General features: G+C 37.0%; 1 protein-coding gene across 14 annotated transcripts in view; it reads left to right on the top strand.

Moving 5' to 3' along the window:
* LRRFIP2 (LRR binding FLII interacting protein 2) overlaps window positions 1–20,275 on the top strand; it is a 49,441-nt gene extending 29,166 nt beyond the window's left edge. For 8 of the 14 annotated variants that reach the window (XM_052693050.1, XM_052693055.1, XM_052693051.1 and 5 more), the window contains 13 exons: window positions 2,192–2,236; window positions 2,937–3,041; window positions 3,314–3,385; window positions 7,884–8,054; window positions 8,518–8,610; window positions 10,334–10,426; window positions 14,033–14,134; window positions 14,382–14,514; window positions 15,425–15,474; window positions 16,370–16,490; window positions 17,074–17,153; window positions 18,051–18,155; window positions 18,849–20,275. In XM_052693050.1, the coding sequence (XP_052549010.1) occupies window positions 2,192–2,236; window positions 2,937–3,041; window positions 3,314–3,385; window positions 7,884–8,054; window positions 8,518–8,610; window positions 10,334–10,426; window positions 14,033–14,134; window positions 14,382–14,514; window positions 15,425–15,474; window positions 16,370–16,490; window positions 17,074–17,153; window positions 18,051–18,155; window positions 18,849–18,959 (1,281 nt within the window). In that variant the 3' untranslated portion in view covers window positions 18,960–20,275. The remainder of the gene's footprint in view (window positions 1–2,191; window positions 2,237–2,936; window positions 3,042–3,313; window positions 3,386–7,883; window positions 8,055–8,517; window positions 8,611–10,333; window positions 10,427–14,032; window positions 14,135–14,381; window positions 14,515–15,424; window positions 15,475–16,369; window positions 16,491–17,073; window positions 17,154–18,050; window positions 18,156–18,848) is intronic. The other 6 variants (XM_052693053.1, XM_052693062.1, XM_052693058.1 and 3 more) reach the window with 3 other exon arrangements.
* The last annotated feature ends 1,773 nt before the right edge of the window (window positions 20,276–22,048 follow it).

Raw genomic sequence — 22,048 nt, forward strand, 5'->3', positions numbered from 1 at the left:
AGAGGAGTAAATACTGTAAAAGAACCCCGAGTTCTTTTGTCAAATAAGTCTGCTTGTTGGAGGATTGGGGCTTATTTCAGTCCACGAATTTTCTTAAAACTGTTTCATGTTGCATGCTGCTTTATTTTAAGGAGATTCTGCCTGTTGCTTGAAGCATGTAACGTCTTAACACTTCACGTTATTTTGACAGGTGATGAGCCTAAGCATCTCTTCAATTTTAAAAATCTTTTTTTTTTTCTTGCAGAAGTTTATTTTATGAAGTTAGCAATATCTAGTTTTGCTTTGTGGAGTTTTGGAGCACTAATATTTGTTTTAATGACAAAAATAGACTTAAGTATGTTATTGTTAGCACATTCTAGTGTTCATTAATCCATTGTAAGAGTTTCTAAGAATCCTTTATTGAAGCCATCTATGCCCTCACCCTGAGTCCTAGGTTAACAGAGATTGTCGCAGGAAAATTGGGATGACAGTTTTTCTGTGCGTTCCTTTGATCTGAGCTTCAAAAACCTAGCTGCCTTTGTTTTTTATTGCTGTTGTTAATTAAAGTTTTTATGTTTCATAGTAGAAAGAACAGGGAATTTTCTGTACATAACCTTATCTTTGAATGATCAGGGCTAGCATATACAGTAGAAGGAAAAGGGCTACCTGATCTACTGGCAGCCTGCCACTGCTTAATTAGGTAAAAGCCAAGCACTTCTTAACTGTACATCTTGCAACCTCATGCTATTCCTCAAGGCTAGAGCCTGGGAGAAGCTCCACAAGGAGATTAGTGTTGCACTCAGGTTACAACAAGGTTGGAGAATCTCCAACCTCAGGAGCTGGTGAAAGTTAACCACACAGAGCCTATAAATAAAAGCTAACCTGGGTTTCTGTTTGCAGCAATTCTGCTATGGTTGGAAGGTTGGACTAGATGACTACTAAAGAGTACCCTTACAACTGCTGTTTCTGTCATTCCACATTTTGGCAGTATAATAGTCATATAGTGTTGCATAACTTGTATTTTATTTGTCTCTGTATGTGGTCAGAGTACGACAGAGAGCATTTATCTATTTTAAGTCTTAGCTTTTTTTAACTTACAGTAGAGCTCTTTTACTCAAGCTTGCTCCGCTGAAAGTGTGGAAGCTGAGACAAACAATTGTTATTTTCTCAGTTGTTTTTATTGTAGTTCCTACGTAAGTTAATTTGGACTATGTAAAACTACTTATTCTTAATGTAAATGTAGACTATGATATTACTTTGTCTTTCCAAATGATACTTCAGGTCATTTGGATTTTTCATATCGTTTTTACCATCATGGGGGTGGCAAACATTACAAATTAAAATTTCAGTATATCTTTGGAGATGATAAATCTGCCATGGAAATGCATTGTCAAGCTGTAGAAACCATAGCAGATGGAAAAAGATCTCATAAAGGAACATTTCTTTGTACTGTGATGATAGCAAACTTCCAAATCTGTTGTCACTGGGCTGGGAGCAAAGTGGGCGGTTTTGGAGAAACCAGCTTTTGAAGAGGTCATGCTTCTAAAAAGTACTCATCTGTGTGTTTATTTCCCTGCAATGTTGGAACTATGGAAGTCTACAGTGCAAGTCTGGATTACCAAAGGATCTGAAATAAAAAGTTGGGAGGGAGGTGAAGTGGAGGAGATGTTTGTTTGCTCAGGCTCCAGTCCAAAAAAAAAAATATGAATTAAAGTTATTTAATAATTCAGAGCTTTCACTTGTGTGTGTTCTTGTCCTTATGTAACTTCTGGTTTTACTGAAGAGTTAGAGGTAGCAAATGTGTTTTCCAATAACTAGACCATTCACACTGGTGTCACTGACTGTCTGAAGTGCACTTGCATGAATCTTTGTTATGCCACCAAGTGCTGTAGTCACTACTGTGCTCAAATTTGAAGCAATGGAACTTGTTTTGCTCGGTACTTTATTCTAAGCAATGACTCTTTGGAAAACTTTGTAAGGGGTTTCTGGCTTTTTCTTTACAAGCATTCATTTATTTTGCAGTTAAGGTAAAACTATGTTTTGAAGCTGTATTTTTTTTCATGCATTTTGATCTGTGTTAACTTCTGATATTTCTTTTTCGTTTCACTTTTTGTTCTCAAATATTTTTCAGTATCTTTGAACAGAATAGTGCTTTTTAGTAGTCTTTTGTAGCAAAAGGTGTATTGTGACCAGTTTTCCTTCTCTTTTTCAGCTGGAAGAAAAGAGTGAAAAATCACATTCAGAAATTTTTTCAAGGGTAAGAATCTTTGAATTAAAATTTTTGATTGTTGGTATTCATCCATCAGTTTAAAAACATTAACATTTTTCCAAAAGTGGAAATATGTGCTTTCTTTGTGGAGTGTATTTTAGTAATTTTAAGAACTTGCAAAGAAATAATTTTGGACATACTGCTTCTACTGAAAATAATGCACTGCATCTTATTCTCAAAGGAAATAATGTTATTCTTGAATATCCTTTTAAGAAGTATCGAGTTCTTGTAGAATTCATTTTCTGGGTAAAACATTCACTAGGAAAGGTTGCATTTTAAGAGGCTAAGACTTGAAAAACACAGATGTTGGATCCCATTGGAGAACTCTGAATGCTGTGTGACAGAGAAGTTTTAGAAGTGTTTTTTGGCACTAACAGCTCCTTATGGATATTGCCTGAAGAGAAAACTGGGAATAAACTTGAAATGTCATGATAACTGATATGTTTTCTGTTTCTTTCTGTTCTCCTACATACTGTTCTTTAAGCTTCTCATAAATCAGATGACTGTAAACAGAAACCAACATCTCATCAAGAAGTGACATAAGTGCTGGAAAACATTTGGTGGAAAATAATCCTATGAAAAAGTAAAGATGAGAGAAAAGTGCTTGATGGTTATGAAGTAATTTATAAAGACTAAAGTCAAGTATACCACTATGTCATACCTGATGCAATGTTTTCCCTTCTTTAAGCCGTCGTCTCGCAATTCAATTCCTCTGAGTGGCAGCTCATCTAGGAGAGGAAGTGGAGATACAAGCAGTTTATTGGATCCTGATGCCTCCCTCAGTGAATTACGGGTAAACTGCATTGTTGGAGAATTTGGATCTAGCTTAAAATTGTATTTATGGTTGGGAGGAATGCTTTTTACTTCTGGTTTCATAAGTAGTAAGAAAATGCTATGAGGGTTTAATTTTCAATCAGGGGAAAATGTATATTTTGTACTGGTCAGTATTTATGTTGCTGGTAGTTTATTTTAGTAGAATTTGTTTATGTCAAATCTTACGATCTTTCGACTACAAATGTATTTCCCCATACTTCTTATGCAATGGTTCATTCCTATGTCCTGCAGGATATCTATGATCTTAAGGACCAGATACACGATGTAGAGGGGAGATACATGCAGGGACTTAAAGAACTGAAGGTATTAGGGCTTCTCCCATGCATGCATTCTGTATGGGTATTTTGGGGTAATGGAGATCTCACTGGTTCCACTAACTGTATAAAGCTTTACTAACAAGTCCTTACATTTCTTCAAAGCATGTACCTAACTTTTAATGCATAGAGAGCGTCAGATTTTGTCATTTGGATAAAATATTAAGATCTGCTCGTTGTACATTTCAAATCATTATTTGGTTTACGTTAACGTTATTTTAACTTTAACGTTGTAGTGAATGTTTTGTGATTAAGGTTTTAAGAGGTTTAATGTACTTTTTCAGTGCTTTGTTAGCAAATAAATAGATATTCAAAGTAGCTGCTATATGTCAGATGAGGAAGAAAGAAATAAGATACAGTTATGATGAGTAACTTGATTACTCTTCTAATTTCCAGGAAATTTTATAAAGTAAAACTGAAGTAATGCTTTTGAAATATGGACATGTAGGCAGGCATGTTGCTTGCAGGAGGAGATTGTTTAGTTTGGATCATTTGTAGACTGCAGTTATGAAAGATAATGATTTGATTGTATTGGTTTGCACTTCCAGTTATATTCTTCTTAAATCATAGACTGATATTTTCAGTATTGGGTTAATGAGATTTATCTGTATTTTGGCTTGCTTAAATTAATATGCTTTTCTTTTGTAAATTTTCCACAATTAACAGTTTGCAGTTAATCTAAAGTATGATTGGTCTCTCTTCTGCACTGAAGGAAAACTAAATATAACAAATCAGGCAACTTACAATATCTTTTCCAGGATTTGTTCTCTTTCCTGCTATCTAGTCGTGAGTGGCTTTGTATAGAATATAGAGCTCTTAACATACTTGTTTTACATCCATACAGAGGAAAAATTCAATGGCTGCTTCTTGCTGCTAGAGAATATAATGTTGGCATTTAACAGCCTCCTTTTTATTTTCTTGGTGTAACAATGTGGTAGACATTCTAGTAAAGAGAAAATATGTAATTAGAGCTGTTCAAGGTAGAAAAAATGTTCTTTAGAGGATAATAACCTTCTTTTGATATGATAGGCCTAGAGCAATTTAAGCCTCTATTTTAACTATATTTGCTATATGACTATTAAAAAGATTTCAAAGAGTGTCAGAATTGGTAGGAAGCTGATTTATTTTTTTTAATAGTGTTAAACTTCCTTTGCATTTTCAAAGTTTTCCTCAACAGACTTGAAGAATTGCTAGGTTGTTAGACTTATCTATGATTGTACTAACTTTGAGATTGCGTTATATTTTCAGAGTAGGACTTCCTCTTACATTTCTGCATGTTTACCAGCATGCCAAGCAGTTGTTCTGTCATTACTTAGCACTCTTATTTGTGTGTTATCTGTTAGAGTTGCTGAAGAGCACAGGTGTACAGTAGGCACTAAGATCTTTGACCTATGATCGACTTTAAAGATGGTACAAAATGTATTCCATTTTTTAAAATTATTATTAATGGTATAAAATATATTAAGTTAATTTAGAGAAGTTCTTTCAGGAACCTTTCTTCCTAGTTAGGAATGTACTGCCTTCTCAACTGCTGGTGTTTTCTTTCGTTTAACAAGAGCTACAAGGGTACCTGCTTCTACTTCTTGTGTTTTTCCAGTGCCTGGTAACTGATCTGTAGGCCCACTTCCCCCATATCTCTGTAGTTGCCTATCTCTCTTGCTACAAAAAGGTTTTCTTTTTCCACTTGGCTACAAATCTGGGTGTCAGCACAGTCAACAGTACTGTAAGTACTTTTGGTTTAGTCAGTTTTTCACGTTTTTTAATGTCTCAGTTTGCCTCTGTTTTGCTAAGTCTTTCTGTATTCCTTTGCAGCAGCTAGAAAAGGAATCATTTTCCTCAGCATTTTTTTCTAATGCATTTTATGGAGCTCTGTCTTGATGTCTGCTTTGTTTAGTCTTTTGGTTCAAGCTTCAGAGGCTTATTTGCACAGCCCTTTGGCTTTGCCGATAGAATTATTGGTGGTATTTCTTCTTAGTTACAGATTAAGTACAGAGTTTTATCTATTTTCATTCCAGCCCATTTCCGCTGCTTCATCCTCAGGCATCCTACTGCCTCATCCAGGTCTTTCAGAAACTCTTCCAAATCCTTATTACTTCTTGCAAAACTGGGATATTACTGAAAATGCATGTAGTTCTTGCACCATAGGGAAGATGATGCTTTACAAAAATAAATAATGGTATCAGTAATTGCACGAAATGGAGCTATGGTAACTTTAGCTAGAGGAAAACATAGCATGAAAATGTATACTTATGAATACTTTTCCAATGCTAAAAGAAAAAGAAGTATTTTGTCATGCAGTTGGTTTAATCTCAAAAGCTTCTCAGGTGTTTTGATCACTTTTTAGACAGAGTTAACAGTCTGCTGTATAGGTAGATTTTGCTGCAAGTGTCTGTACCTAATCCAGAACATCTGCTGCCATATCCTGCAGTCATCCTTGCAGAGCCTACCAGCACAAAAGGGCAGGTGTAGCACCTAGGGACGACAGGGTGGCGAGGTGATGGGTTAACGGTTGGACCAAATGCTCTTAGCAGTCCTTCCAAGCTTAGTGGTTCTGTGAGTTAGTCTTCTCTTAAACAAAGGAACTATCCCAGAGATGTCTTAGTAAGATTAACTTTTTCGATTGGTCAGGGTCTTCTAAGCTTATCTCCTTTCTTGGAAACAATTGCCACTCTTCTGTCTCAATATCAGTTTTATTCCTCTTCCATAAATGCAGATTTTTTTTGCATTAACTTGATGATTAATTGCATTTTAATTTGATCTTCTAAGCTCCAAGCAAATCTTTTTTTTTTCTTTTTCTTTTTTCCTCTCTATTTTTTAAGGCAGCTAGGCATCTGTTTTGCAATCACTGTTTGCTTTTTTCTTAGTTCTTGTTGATGGCTAGTGCTCTGGAGCACATGGATGAAATAAGGGGAATGTGGACTTATTAAGATGGGGCGTGGGTTCATTTTATCGATGTTTTCAGCTGCCTGAAAGGAGTTGTAGAAAAAAATAGAACAGATTCCATACAGAGGCAAGCAGCGGTAGGGCAAGATGCAACAGACAAAAATTGTATTGTAACAAGAGAAATTCCAATTTGATTTCAAGAGTTTTCACAAGGAAGATAGTCAAACACGAGAACAAGTTACCCAGCCTTGTTGTGCACTCTGCATCCGTGGAAATCAGTCCAAAATAAACTGCAGAGAGCTCCAATCAGCATGATCTTGGCCCAGCTTTAACTGGGAGGTTAGGCCAGATGGCATACAGGGACCTCTGCCAACATACATTACTGTATGATGCCACTCAAGACACTCACAAAAATGAACAATAGTAGACATTTTTCTCTGGTGTTTTTGTTGTTGCTTTTGTTAAATCTGTTAAATACAGAAGGACTGTATCATCCGCCTTTTATGACTCCTATTATTTTCCTTTTCCCTCCAAACGGAATTCTTCTTTAAAAGTGTTGGAAAGCTTTACTGTCTCTTGATGTTTTGCTTTACCAATATCTACAGAATTTGTCATGATTACATAATCACATTTTTAAATCTAAAACTTGAATTATCTGAATGCACTTCGAAGGGGTCTTTATTTTTTCATTATTTGCTTATATCTCAGCCTGAATCTTCTTTGCTGTTTATTATTTTCTATCTCCTGGATGATAACAGTATCTTTCTCAATACTTCCTGTGTTGTGTAGTCTATTCTGACCTGCAGTCTATCTGGACATCTCTGGAGTTATTTCTTCTGGAGTTTTTGAGATACTAGATTTCTCAGCACAAAATTCCAAAATTCAGTGTATAGAATTGATAGGCATGAATTCATATAATCATGATAGAAAAACAAAAGAGAAAATATGCACTTTAAGGACAGCTTCCTAAAAATGAAGGTTTGTTGTAACATGGATAAATAATTACGCATGTTATGATGTTATGATACCTATGCATGATTTTGTATTTCTTAGAAAATTTTCTCTATTCTACTCCTTAAAAATAGGAAGATAAAACAGTTTTAAGCCAAAATAATCATAATTACTAGAAAGATTTGTCTACCTTTCAATTTTGAATCTAGATTATAAAGCCCTTCTTATATAATGAGAATAAAATTAAAGCTGCTCTGAGAGATTTTTCTGTAGATATTTACAGTCATTTGTCTGAGTTCTTTCAGATTTGTTGCTGTGTTCTGACATGTTTTCCTTTGCATGCACTGAATATGAAGTAAATAATATGCTGATAGTACTTTATTCCTGTACATTATGAAGGTTGTGAAGCAGAAAATGTCAAGTGGAATACTACCCTGTAATTTTGTTACTTGTGTTATGATAATTTTCTCTATTACTGTCTACATCATAATATGAATAATGGAAATTGAGCTTGATATCCATACAGTTGTTACAGAAAAAATAGATCAGAAACAAGAGTAGTCATGGAGTTAGACTGTGTAACAGTTAGTACTTCAATTTTTATTATTAAAGCAATTAACAAAAAAGACAAATGTAACCCTTTCTACCCAAAGGATTCACTCTCTGAAGTTGAAGAGAAGTACAAGAAAGCTATGGTTTCCAATGCTCAACTAGACAATGAGAAAAACAACTTGGTGTACCAAGTGGATACTCTAAAGGATGTCATTGAGGAGAAAGAAGAGCAAATAGCAGAGTACCACAGGGAAAATGAAGAGAAGTCAAAGGTACTGATTGTTGAGGGCTTTATCTTCCCCCTGCCCCACTCTACAAAGATAGTTCATAGGAAGCTCCAACTTCTCAGTAAGAAGCAGTCAAAGACCTCTGTGTTAAGAGAAGAATCCATCCAAATACTAAAGCAAAATATTCATTTGAACTGAATAGGATGAGTTTGGTCAAACTTTCTTGGAAACAGAAAATCTGTGGCAGTTTTTTTTCCAGGCAATACATAGATAGACTAGGTATCATTGATATTATGCATAAGCCTTTATGGAGTCTTTTGTCTCCATTCCCTATCTTATTAAATGTATTTTCTGTATAGTAAGTATCTGGGGAACTTACCTAAAATTTAATCTGTGGTTTTTAGACTTTACATAGTTAGAATTTCTTGAGTTATTACAGGGGTTTCTCAGATATTGTCATGTTAAGATAGACTAGTAACTTGTTTAAAAATCATTTAATTCCATACAGGAATTGGAAAGACAGAAACACACGTGCAGTGTGCTCCAGCACAAGCTGGATGAACTTAAAGAGGGCCTGCGACAAAGAGATGAATTGATAGAGGTATGTTGATGGGTGGTAATGATGCATGACAGAGCTTGTACAAATAAAATCAGTGCAAGATTTGAACAGGAACAGTCATCACACACAAAATTAGCTAAAATATTAACTCCCATTTTTATTAAAGAATTTATCTTGTTTTAGAGAATAGAATTTAAGCTAACCAGTCTGTTAGCTCATAAAGTTAAGAATGTCGCTGAAAGATTTGCATGTATGCTACGTATAGAAAATCCTTTGTTTGGTAACCATGATTCTCACGTGAATGTGCCTTGTGCCTTTACTTTCTTCTGAGAACAGAGACTATGCTTGTATGACCAAAATCTCATCCCAAACCAGAAGTTCTGAAGCGTGGATAGTACAAATTATTCTTCTTTGCTTTTTCCCAAAATTTCCATTTCAGCTGTTTCTGATTTTTGTGACCATCAGCCACAGGAGTTTTCAGTAGTGAGTGTTTGCTTGCTTTCCAGTCAAGCATACATACAGCAATAGTTGTCAGTGTTACTGGGTCATAACCATGTTGCTGCTTTTTTCTTTTGTAGTGTAGTGCTATATTTGAAATACACTGATTAAAATATCTGAAAGTAGTCAGCAAGCGCACTTCACTTCCTGGATGCTTGATTCAAACATTCTTCTTTTATGCTTTCAAGAAAGTTTTCTATTTGTTAAACACTAGCAAAATCACTTGCCAAGGGAAGTGTGTAAAAAGCACTAAAGCAAGTGTTTTTTGCCAGTTGAACATAACTAGTTCCTATATAGCCATAATTCCGTACATATCATCGTACTGTCCTTGTCAGCTAACTTTTCAGTATCAGCTGGTAATTAATCTTCTGCAATAGTTTAACTTCTCCTATTGTCATGTCCTGTGCATTTACTATATTTCTAGATTTCTTTGCTGAACAGTGTTGGATATTGCAACTTGTCCATGTACTGATACTTCCTACTGCTTTTGACTAATGTTGCAATGCTTTGAAGCTAGATTACATGAAGAAGATGCTATATACGTAATACTCTCCTCAGCAGTTAATTCTAGATTTTTTTGTTGTTGTTAATGGTCAGCATCTAGCAAGCAACAATTTAAATTTAAAATTTATGGGCTAAAAGCCAGCTCTCTATTTAATGAAGTATTTATTTTGCAACCAGTGGTAGACAAATTATTGAATACAAGCGCAGGCTGAAAATCTATTAAAGTTTCGTGCAGTAGTACTATCTTACATAATTAGTTTGCTCTATGGCAGTAACCTTCCAAATGTATTTATTTCATTATGTGCTCTCTGAGGTCTTACTCCATAAACAAGGTTGTTTCTAGTTAACAGATTGTGTATCTGGGGAGGGGTTGGGGGAAGCTAGCAAGTGGGGTAGAATGTTGACTTCCAAACAGTGCTTAAAGGTGTCTGGAAACTACCACCTAATAATTGTTTGTCTGAAGAAGGCATGCTATCTCCAAACTGCAGTGGGAACTCTTGAAGAACAGTAGTGCTAGCTGTACAAAATTCTGCCCTGACATGAAGAAGTGGAATAAAACTACAGTTCTTTTGCATGAATTCAAATGAAAAATATTATACACTGCTTAGTCACACTCATTTTCTTTAACCTCATGTTCATATACTCTTTGGTTGGCTTTTATTGCTTTATTTCCTTTACCTTCAAATGTGAATTTTTGTTGTTTTTTTCCTCATTTCTTACTTGTCTTTCCTCTTTTATTCTTCCCTTATACTATTTACTACAGGAGAATCAACGCATGCAGCAGCATATAGATTCCATAACCAAGGAGGTGTTTGATCTCCAGGAGACAATTAATTGGAAAGATAAAAAAATAGGGGTAGGAAACAAATACGGGGGCAGAATTGTTCTTTTAAGTAGACTAACTCCCCTCCTCCTCCCAAGGAATGCTGTGTACTCCAAAGAAATGAAGGCCACTCCCAATTTAAATATTTAAGATGTTTTGCAGTCATCTTGTTTGAGAGAGAGAATTAGCTCCACTTTCTTTACTTACATAATGGTGAATAATATTAATATATAAAAAAAATGGAATTAACTGTTATGCACAATTTTTTCTTTCAGAACATTTTTAACCTGTAGTCAAGACTTGTAAAAGTCACTGTTAGCATATCCTTAACAGATATAAGAATTGTTCCTTTACACTGATCCACAGATACGTGGCACTGATAGAGTTTTACACAGAATTGAAGTAACTTTTAACGCTTTTAGTGTTTATGAAGGTAAATTAAATTTTTCAAAAGCTGAACAGAGGTCAACCTTTGGTAGTGATTTGGCTGCTACCTTTATTGCTGTCTTAGAAATTTGCCTAAGAATCAGTGGATTTTTAATTGGTCTGCTTTCCACTACTTGGAATAGTGGAAAACCTGGGGAGCTGCAGGTGCTAAGGGTTCAAATGCAGAGAAGTCTCAGTGAATACTTGTTAAGCTTGTAGTTAGCATACCTAGTGCTAAGATATGCATGCAGACTTGAGTTGAATTCTTCAGCCACACGTGCACGTTTCTGTATTGCATTCTTGATCCTTCTAGGTCTTTACTTTGGATACAGTACTGAACCAGGCTGACTGGTACCAAGAGACTGAGAGCTGGAATTGAAACATTGGCTGTATCAGCTCTTTTGAGGAGTATCTGTGGGGTTCCTGTGTAGTAGGAAAGGTGGTGCAGCAAGAGCAGAGTCATGAATTTGTTTCACAGCTGATACAGTTCAGGCAGGGCTTGTCAGCTTTGTTTCTGGGCAGTCACAATGGAAAAGCTACCTCAAAGGCAGGCTGACCCTAAAAAATAATTGCATGGCCTGAACTTGTGGCTGTTCTGGTCTACAAGTCAATTGCCCAGCGGTCAGAGGGAGTTAACTGTGGGTAGTCTTCAGAAGGGAAGTGTCTTTCAGCAACTTCAGGGTTGTTTCTATCAAACTAATTTTACACCAGGATTTTGACTTATTCACATTTCTTTGAATATTAATGTATTTGTTGAAGCTCAAGTCAGTGTGAAAAGTGAAAAGTTATCTTTAGCTTGCAGTGCCCAGATTTATTTAAATATATACAACCTTCTTCCTTCATGTCAGTTTTATTGTTTCATTCCTTCAAACCATGCTGCTACATTCTCCTCCATCAGAAAAATAGTATTTCAACTTGCATAGTTGTTTTTTTCTGGGTACACTCCAGGAAGCTTATTTTAATTCTCTATTAACTGATCATATGTCTTCCATATTTACTCTTCATCACTTCTGTGTACCAGACTGTCTCAGTTTCTGTTTTTTTCTTTCCAATACCTCACCACAGTTAATGCAGAAGCTATTATACATCTAACGTTCAAAGAAATAAAAGCTGCCTGGACAATAATTTTTCCTTTAGTTACTGCAGATAGTCACAAAGTCAAAAGCTAAAAAATTTTCCTCGCAGTTTGTGTTCTCATCTCAAACTTAAAATCTCCTACTTCTTGAAATGTAACAATGCCACTGTCTTTTTTCCTCACATTACCTAAAATGTTTAGGTATCTTTCTAAGCTCTCAGTTCTTGTCTTTCTCCTCAGTACTGAGTCACATTGCTAATTTTACTCTCTTCCAGCTTCTGAATTTCTGAAGCTTTGCAAAGGAAGTAGTTTGACTTAGAATTATAACCTACCTCTAAAATGTTTGCAAGACTGGTACCTCAGAGGAAGGGAGAAAGGCAAGCCTAACAAAGATAGCATGACTTGTTTTACCCAAGTCTCCTTATATTATCCTGTTTCTACAAAGCAATCAAAATTTGTAGTTGCACCTTGTTATGATATGGTCAATTTAAGGACACTGAACAAAACTTTTAGGTTAGATTATTACTGAAAGGTACAGCTGTTGTAGTCTAGTACTTGTGTGACCAATTTGAAATCAGCAGTGGTGCATCTGGGTTTGGTATAGATTTCATGGTTTTTGGAATATTTAATAAGAAGTAACACCCTGGACAAATATGCTCTTTATCAGGCAGTCAGATTTTAATCCCGTTGGTTTGTCAAAACATGCTTGTGGAGTTCAATTTGTTCTTATTATTACTATTTAAATTTTAATTTTCCAATGAGAAGAATTGCAATAGTGCAATATCTAGTGTGAAATCCATGTCATATCATAACCCTCAGGCATACAAAAACTAGCAGTTTTACTAAGATTTTTCAGTTTGGAGTAGTTATTAACAATCTCTCCATAGGTATAAGAACGTGGTTATAGCTATTTCCTGCTTGCCAGCACTTTTATGTGTTGGGAGAAAATAGGGAGGGTGTTCTAGTGAGGCCAGCAGCATCACAGGGCACTGCCAAGAGCACAGGTTCTGCATCTACAGTGTGACTTTAGGACTCTGTGCCCACCCTTCTTGTGGGTGAACATAGAACACTCACCCCCACGCCACCCCTGTATGCTTCAGAAATGGCAGTCATCTTTAAGTGGAACACAAAACGATGTACTGATTAAGGATCTTCACACTGATGTTGTTACAAAGATGTAGTATGGGTCTGGAAATGAAAGGACATCTTATAAATTCTACATTTTAATTGTTTCATACTAATTATTAAAGTTCAGCATACTGCAATCACTTGGAGCAATTACAAGCAATACAGTGGTATTCACCTTCATTTCTTTCTTGTTATCATTCCTTCCTAAAAGCATGATGCCAGGTGTAGCTAAATAACTTTCTTAGGAAAACTTGTGCATGTTTTTGCAGTTGCCCTGTAGTAAGGATTATTTGTAATGCATGCAATATTGAGCTTGAATGGAATACTGGGATCCTGCCCAGTCAAGGGAAAATGCCTGATTAACTGCCAAGTAACAGAGCTGCATTTTAGTTTGGTAGGCAAACCCATCCATGTCCATACGTTGTGCTTTTAGCTGTGATCCTTTCTCGTGCTGGAATAGTACTGCTAGTGCTTGTTTCTGCTTTCCTGTGGAAGTGAGTACTTTGCTTATAGTAAAAGGTGCTTGGTAGAAATAACCTAGACTTCTAAGTGGATGACAGTGGTTCAGTGAGGTAAGATTTCTTCTTCCATACTGTAGAAGTTAGAGAAATTTATCTCAATGAGTGTGATGCTTGAAGATCTTTTGACAATTGAGTTCCAGCAAATTTTATATCCGGTTATGTTAAGAAGAATGACTTGCTCTTCTGGTGCTTTGTTTAGATTATCAAAATCTATCAAAACCAGAGTATTCTAAAAAAATTCTGTAATAGAAATTAACTAAGACCCCTCTGGGACAAAATTTGTCATGAGAAACATGGCAGTGAGGCTAGATGCTTGACTTGCAACATGTAGTTGTTAGATGTTAGATACAGATACATTTTACGTACATAAAATACCCCCTTTTAATTTCTTTTATTAAGCTTTTTGTATTTATGTTTAGAAAATCTTTCTGCTGTCTGTCATCTTTTTTCTCTATGCCATTCTTTTTCTTGCTATCTGCCTGAACCCAGGCCCTAGAAAGACAGAAAGATTACTTTGACTGCATTAAGAATGAGCGAGATGAGCTCAGAGAGGAGTTGGCTGACCTGAAGGAAACAATGAAGAGAGGAGAGGTATGTTGGTAGTAGCTGTGTGATGCTGTCAGAAATCCAGCAATGGGGCATGAAATCAAGGCTGGTGAAAAGGAGGAAGAATGGTTACTGTTCTTGTGCAGCCTCCATACATGACCTTGGGGTAGGTCGGATGGAGTTTCATTGTAACTGTTTCAATCTCTTCAAGAAGGCTTTTCAAAAAGATTTCTGTAGGGTTGCATTTATCAGTGGTCTCCTCTGAGTACCAATTTCTCTTTTGTACTTTCAGAAACACGGGTTAGTGATAATCCCAGATGGCACACCAAATGGTGATATCAACCATGAGTCTGCAGTTGGTGCAATAACAGTTGTATCGCAGGAAGCTGCTCAAGTCTTGGAATCTGCAGGAGAAGGGCCGCTAGGTAAAAATATCCAAAAATAAGTCAGAGTTTATGAGGTCTGCTTGCTTTCCGTTCACAATCCACGAGTTTTAACAACAATCAAAGATAACATATGTTTTTTTTTCTTTTACCCAGACCTTTATTTTAGCTTCTTAGTTAATCTGTGTGTAGTCAATACCCTGTGAAACTGTTAGTTAACGTGCAAATAAATTTCTCCATACACTTGCATTATATTTGCACACGATGTATAATAATTAAGCATTGTTTAGATGGGGGCTGGGCTTGGTACGTGTTTGTATTGTGAAATACACACCTTTATGCTTTGTTACTGACAAGGTTATGCTTTCCTTGTAAACGACTATAATCATTGCATTTCTTTATCTGGCAGGGTATTTTGTAGCTAGTAGTGATCTCCTAGCTGATTTGAGATTTTGAAATGTTCCTCTGGGATCCGTCCCAAATAGTTTTCTGTGGTTTGAGAACAGCCACTATAAAACTTTCTACAAATGCATGCTTTCCACAAGCCTGGTGCCATACCTGAAGAGGTAGCAATCTTTAAGAATAAGGCAAGAAGAGTATGTGATTGGGAAAAAAACATGTTAGCTGCCTCTGTATTGAAACAAAACTGTGTTTTGCTACTTAAAACCGATCTTCACTTGACTACTTGGTTGTCAATTTACTTTGAAGGATTACTAAACTCAGAGCTCTTTGTTGTAGAGCTGTTACGCTAATATATAAACAATTGGGTATTTTTTCATGTTACTGCTATTAACTGAAAAGCATTATGTTATTGCTAGGGAGATATCATGGTTTTGTTCTCCCAATGCTGTTGGCTTTGTTTGAAGAATGTTTTACTTAGAAAGCAAAAATTACAAGAAATAGATTCCTTACTTAAAGATTCATCTTTTCTAATGGAACTCTCTTGTTTTAGATGTCCGGCTACGCAAGTTAGCTGGAGAAAAGGAAGAATTGCTGTCCCAGGTAAAACAACCTGTTATTTTCAGAAATGTACCTCTTGTCTATCCTTTACAGGATATTCATAAAGTAGCAGTAAACAGATGCAGGCACCTTTTGATTAGTCACCAATACCAGAGTGCTCAAACGAAATAAGACCGAGTGTTTGACTTGTAAACTGTCTGACTGCCAGGGATAATCAGCTCCTCTCACTCTGTTTCTGGCACTGCAGAAGGAAAAAAAAAGAGAAAACAAAAATTGTTCAGTACGTGTAGATTTCCTTCTGGTATTATCCAGGAATACTGAATTCAGTGAAATGTAGCTCTCAGAAGCTCTAGCATCTTTCTGCCAAGCTGCTGAGCGGTGAAGTGTACAATTTCTTTAATCACTTCAGTTACTTAAACAGAAAGTTACTGGTACCAAAGTAGCTGTGTTTTAATGTAGTTTCAATATTGAGGAGAGAGCTCAAGAAATCATACGTCCAGTGAGTGTTCATTAGGAATACTAGTTTCTGTGCTTCTAGTTGAACGTATCATCAATATAAAATAATATGAAGTGATGTTGCCAACATCTGCTTTTGCTGAGAATGTACCTGCATCTTATATGCATAAAAATATGTATAATTATAGCCGTGTAAGTGTAAAAATCAATTAAAAGATTTGGTTTATATCAGGAATGGGGATTCTGCAACTCCCGTTGCAAAGTTGACATGCAGAGAGTCCTCACCTTGCAACAGTGGGGAAATGGTTTCATAGGCAGATGTCTGGGAATGGCCTTCCTGCCTCTCCTGCAAGGCTCTGCTATTCCCACTTGCAGAACTGTCTCAGCAAGTGGCATCTTGGTACTATTTGGCCTCACTGAATGTTTACATGTACTGCTACTGAATGTTTGTGTTTTTCACAAAGTGAAACTTGTGTTTCAGGTTAGAAAACTGAAGATGCAATTGGAAGAAGAAAGGCAGAAGTACTCTAAAAGTGATGGCATGAATCCAGATATAGTAGGCTTAGAGAATGGTTCTGACTTGCAACTAATTGAAATGCAGAGTACGTATACAGTTACTATTCAGAGGTATTCTTACTGGGGAGATGAAGCTGGCTACCTTTTCCTGTGTTGTTAGGCAGGGTTGTTCTGGGAGCAGATACATCATGGAGTAGGTATTTTTGCCTTGGTATGACTCCTTGCAGGAAATTTCTCACTGTGTAATAACTTTCAAAACTATGTGTTATCTACTTGGTTCTCAGTTAACAGTCTTGCCTAGAATGGGTGTCAGTACTTGAACAAATGTGTTTTTTAGCTTTTAGAATTTCACCTGAATTGCTTTTGTTACAATGTTCTGATTATTTTGTTTCACACAGAAACTTATCTAAAAGATTTAACCATTCCCTAAAGCAAAATATGAGAAGTTACTAAAATGTAGCTCAAAATTCACAACTGCTTCTTAGCAGCATTACACTCCCTTCCGTTCCAAGCAAGTTATTCCTTCAGCTGAATATTTTACTTGTTTAACAGATTGTCATATGCCTCAATATAAATAAAATGGGCTTTTTTAGTGAATTTGACTTAGAAGGAGTACTGATAGTACAGAGAACCACTCTGAGAAATGTATTCATGTCAATGTTTGTCTAGGAGATGCCAACAGACAAATTAGTGAATACAAGTTTAGACTTTCAAAAGCTGAACAAGACATAACCACCTTGGAACAAAATGTAAGTGCATCTTTCTTCAAATTTTCTCATACCATTATGCTTTTTCTGCAAACTTTCACAATACTTTTTCTCAAGAAAACCTATGAAAACCTATAATTTGATTTACTACTTGTTCTTTAGTTTGCACAGAACAGTGTTACATTTGTACTTTCTTCCTACTTGCTGCAAGTAAATAGCTGTGCATAGTCTAACTCTGTATTTTATGTTTAATTTGCACATTAATATACAGCAGAATGTAGAGAGGGACTGAATTCAGGAATTTTAGTCTATTAGCAAAGGGTAACAAGGTGGTATAATGCAGCATCTCTGCAGATCACTTGAAAATGTGAGTCAGAGTTGCACGACTGCACTCTCGTAGTCCGTACTTTTCTGTTGAAATCCGTGCTTTGGCTTAAGATGTCTTGCATCATGTTATGACTCTTTCTTCTTTCTACTTTCATGTGTCACTGCTTCTTAGCTTTCCAGGGTTTGTATTAATCCCCGTGTATTCCCCAGTTCTTTGTTTTACAGATTCCTCTCTCTGCTTAGTTCAGTGTCTTTTCATATCATCTGAAATATTTCCATACTATGTTCCATTCTCTACTGTTTTCTGCATCCTTTGCCAGGAGACCAGCAGAGAAGGGTACTGGAAGTTCTGCCCGCCATTTTGTTGCTTTTAGCTTTTTTTTTTTTTGGTGGTAATAGTGGATTTTTTTGTTTGTTTGTTGTTGTTTTAAGCACTTTGAAGTTATGGCTGTAGCTGAGTACATTTAAACCTCCTCTTTCTCTACAGAGATAGGGGTAATTCACAGGATGCCTTGTGTTAGTGTTCTTTTGGAAATGGAAGAGCTGATGGTAGGTGAGCTCAGAGTGGAACACCTTGGGTAATCATTCCTCTCGCTTTGTTTGGGTTTGCAGGTTGGACGGCTGGAGGGACAGGTTGCAAGGTATAAAAATGCAGCAGAAAACGCAGAAAAGGTGGAAGATGAACTCAAAGCTGAAAAGAGGAAGCTTCAGCGAGAGGTAATCAACTTGATTCACTTGTCTGGAATTGCACTGTCCTTTATGTCCAAGCTCTCTCTTTTTAGTAATCTTCTGTTACAGTTTTGAGTGTTTTCAGAAGGCCTCTGACTCTGTGCTGCATTCAGAGGACAACTGCAGCGCATGAAAGTAGTACTAAATACCATTCAGTGCAGTATTGTCCTTGAAAAAGAGGATCTGAAGTTATATTTTCTTCTAAATGTGGTAACTTGGATATCTTAAGCTAATCCTTCCATAAATATTACTGAGGAGCCAACCTTCCCATCATCGAGCCATCACATTCCTCACAAAGAGCTGGAGAGAACATGTTTGCCTTGGAGCTGCTGCACACAAGCTGTTGCTTGTGTGATGCCTGCTACCCATGGGAATATGTCCCCAGCAGCTAGTGACAGTAGTTGAGAGGACCTTATCTTTCAATAGCATGTATGGGAAACTGGTGATGACAGTGTTTCATATTCAAATTGCTTACCCATTATTATGTTAATATTTAAGTTCTCCTTCATCTGGCTGCAGTAATGACATGGCTACTCTTCAAGTGTCAGCCTTAACTCACACAGTACTATTGTAAAGAATTTAATAGCTGTATTTCTGACTTTTATTTTCACTGTCAAGGCTTAAACACAGCAAAAACTCCAATTAAATTTGGTGGTGATAACTTTTGCTTTCATTTTATAGTTAAGAACAGCACTGGATAAGATAGAAGAGATGGAGATGACCAATAGCCACTTAATGAAACGGCTGGAGAAGATGAAGGCAAACAGGACTGCGCTTCTATCTCAACAGTGAAGTGGAAATTGAAAGTACAATGCACTGCTCCTTGAATAACTAGCCCCTAGCTCATTTTTAAATACAGACTTTCATTGGCACCCACTATGTGAACACAGAGTTGTTCAGTGGTGTTTTAGTTTCGTAATTAAATGACGTACTTCTTTTTGTAACTTATGAGAAAATGAAATGTAGTTTGAATTCCCTTGTGAAGAGCAGCAATTTTTCTGTAGCGTTTGATTCTAGAGTCAGAGCTGGAGCACAATGCTGTATGTTCAACCTGGTGATAGAAAACATTTTCACAGCTGTGGAATCAAGTTTACTCACGATCTCTTCTGGCTGCTTTAATGATGCTTGATGCTCAGAGACAACTGCATGAATTCAAGAAGACACTGTATTATAAACTTAACATACGTTTGCTCAAGACATCACACAGCACAAGTGCCTTTTATCTGGTGCAATTTAGACTTCATTCTTGAAATAACCGTTGAAATCAGATAACATTTTATTTTAAGATACATTTGGGGTGTTCACTGAACTTTATACATTTTGAAAATGCATTTTTGTAAAATATTTAAATTTATAAGAAAATAAATAGGGACTGTATATAAAAATCTGCTTTTTTTTTTTTTTTGCATGGGCACATGTGAGTTCTAGATAATTTTGTCAAATACTGGCCCTCGATGCTCTTAGTTTAAGAGTACAGATTTTCAGGCTTTTGTTGTATTCCATCAGTTTGTCATCTGCTGCTCAAGTGTGAACTGAAATTTTAGGGTGGGAGGAAGGAAGGGTTGGGGAATGTGGCTGAGGAATTCATTAAATGGACACTTTACTGACCAAAAGCAGATGCTTTGTGTTTTCATTGAAATGCTGAGGTTCCAACAGAATAAAGTCTTCACAGAACAGTGAATTTTGCTCTTCCTATTCATAAAAAAGGTTTTTTTGCTTTTAGATTAAAAAGTTTTGAAGTAGTGAGTTTGGTTGGGTTTTTTCTGTCGGTTTTTTTTTTTTCCTAGCCAGGTCTGCTACTTCATGATAATACCATCAAGTCAGTACAATTTTCTTGGAACTGTTTTGTCTGTAGCTTATTCTCTGTGTTCAGTGAAAGCTATTTAGAACTTCCACTCTTTTCAAGCTGGCACAAGGGCTGTGTTAACAAATATCACCAGCAGTGGGAGTTCTTAACTGCCTGACACACTGTCAGCCTTTGTTTGAGGCTAGCAAGGCCGAATGTTTGACTTGAGAGGAATCATTCTTTTGGACTCACATCAGATACTTTCCTGTTGCAAATGGTTGCCTGTCAGTATTTCTCAAACCAAAATATGTTTTTACAATCCAGAGCATTTGTGCTTCTGTCTTTATGGGAACTTATTTTCAAAGGAACTGCCATCTTTACACAGGACATTAAAAACAAATGCTTTCTGTGTTGAGAAACATCCCTTAAGTAGCAGATCTCTCTAGAGCTGCTCATTTATAGTAGTACTGTAGTTTGGTGATCATGTAAATCATGCTCTTTGCTGTTAACTCTGCTTTCATATTGGTCTTGTTTTTATAGCACGTATTCTGGAGATTGAGATACTTCTGGGGTTCTGGGTGTGTTCACAAGTATGAATCACACAATTTCAGGGGTTGGAAGGAACCTACTGTGCACTGGTGAGGCTTCACCTGGAGTATTGCATCCAGATGTGGAATTCTTAGTACAGGAGAGACATGGACCTGTTGGAGCACGGCCAGAGGGTGGCCATTAAAATGATCTAAAGGAAGGAACACCTTTTCTATGAGTACAGGCTGAGAGAATGGGGCTTTGGGGATAGCTGACAGCAGCCTTTCTGTATCTAAAGGCAGTTATGTGGAAGAGGGGAACAGACTCTTCAGCAGCATCTTTTGTAATAGCACAAGGGAAAATGGTTTCAAAGTAAAAGAGGGGAGATTGTTTTTCTATGGTATGGGCACTGGAACAGGGACAGTTTGCCTGGAGAGGTGGCGGATGTCCCATTGTTGGAGACATTCTTCCTTTCCACAAGCCTGTGGTAGTTATGCTCAATCACGTGCTGGTGGTTGGGGCTGGATGGAAAGGTTCAGTAAGCATCTGGTAGGGGCTCCAAAGGACGTGCCAGAAACCAGCACCAAAAAAGGTAAAGAAAAAGTAAAATTTTGCTGATTTGCTGTCGTTTTTTTTTTTCTTTCTTCTTGTCTGTGGGACATCATACAGCAAAATGCATCCTGTGGTGCATCTACTTTGCTCAGCTTTTTATACCAAACCCTGGTGAGACTGTGAATCCCCACAAGCTCGTCTTGTGCCAAAAAGCAGACCTATGCCCCAGACCAAGCAATCCATCTCCCTCAGATGGTGGGGTGCCAGGGCCCTGCCTTGTGCTGTCAGCATCCAAGCCAACAACAGAGCTCTAGGACTGGCTTCACAGAAATGAAAGTGCGAAGAGAGAGAAGCCTGTGATGCCTATTGCTGCTTAAGGGGGGAGAGTCAATTTCTAAAGCTCCAGATTCATTATTTACAAACAGAACTTCAATCAGAGCAAGCACAAGCATGTGCTGAGTTATTTTGAATACTGTCTTTGTCTTGAAATAATGGTGAAAATTAGAATTTGTTTCAGATAAAAGAGATGAGTATGATTTGTAACAAGGCACAACTGTTACTTAGGGGTGTTCCCCACTTTGCCTATGGGAGCAACACTTTTTGGGCTCAGTGGAACCATCCACTCTGTAGATGTTTTGGATGGTTCTTGGTACAACTGGTTTGGAAACTGACTGCCCTTGTGCAGATTGCATGTGTGGTACGAGGGAGATCTGGGGAAGAGTGAGTCCAAAGTAATTCAGGCTTAGCACTGTTGAAGCTCTTCTGTACCAGAATAATACACTGCTTTGACAAGCGAGGAAGTGATCAGCTGTTGAAGCATTTGCTAAACCACTGTGACTTTGTTGTAGAGTATCTTCAGAACTTTCCATTTTAAAGGAGAACAGTGCATATCTTCTAGACTGGAAAGTGGCATGTTCTAAGCATTCAGTGGCACACTTACGCTCGTGAGCTCTGAATCCAAGCAGGTACATCCTGCCAGTTGCAAGGCAAATACAGCATCCAAACTGGCTGTGGA

Source organism: Tympanuchus pallidicinctus, unplaced genomic scaffold (assembly GCF_026119805.1).
Source record: "Tympanuchus pallidicinctus isolate F22 unplaced genomic scaffold, pur_lepc_1.0 scaffold3, whole genome shotgun sequence".
In the NCBI taxonomy this organism is placed as follows: domain Eukaryota; kingdom Metazoa; phylum Chordata; class Aves; order Galliformes; family Phasianidae; genus Tympanuchus; species Tympanuchus pallidicinctus.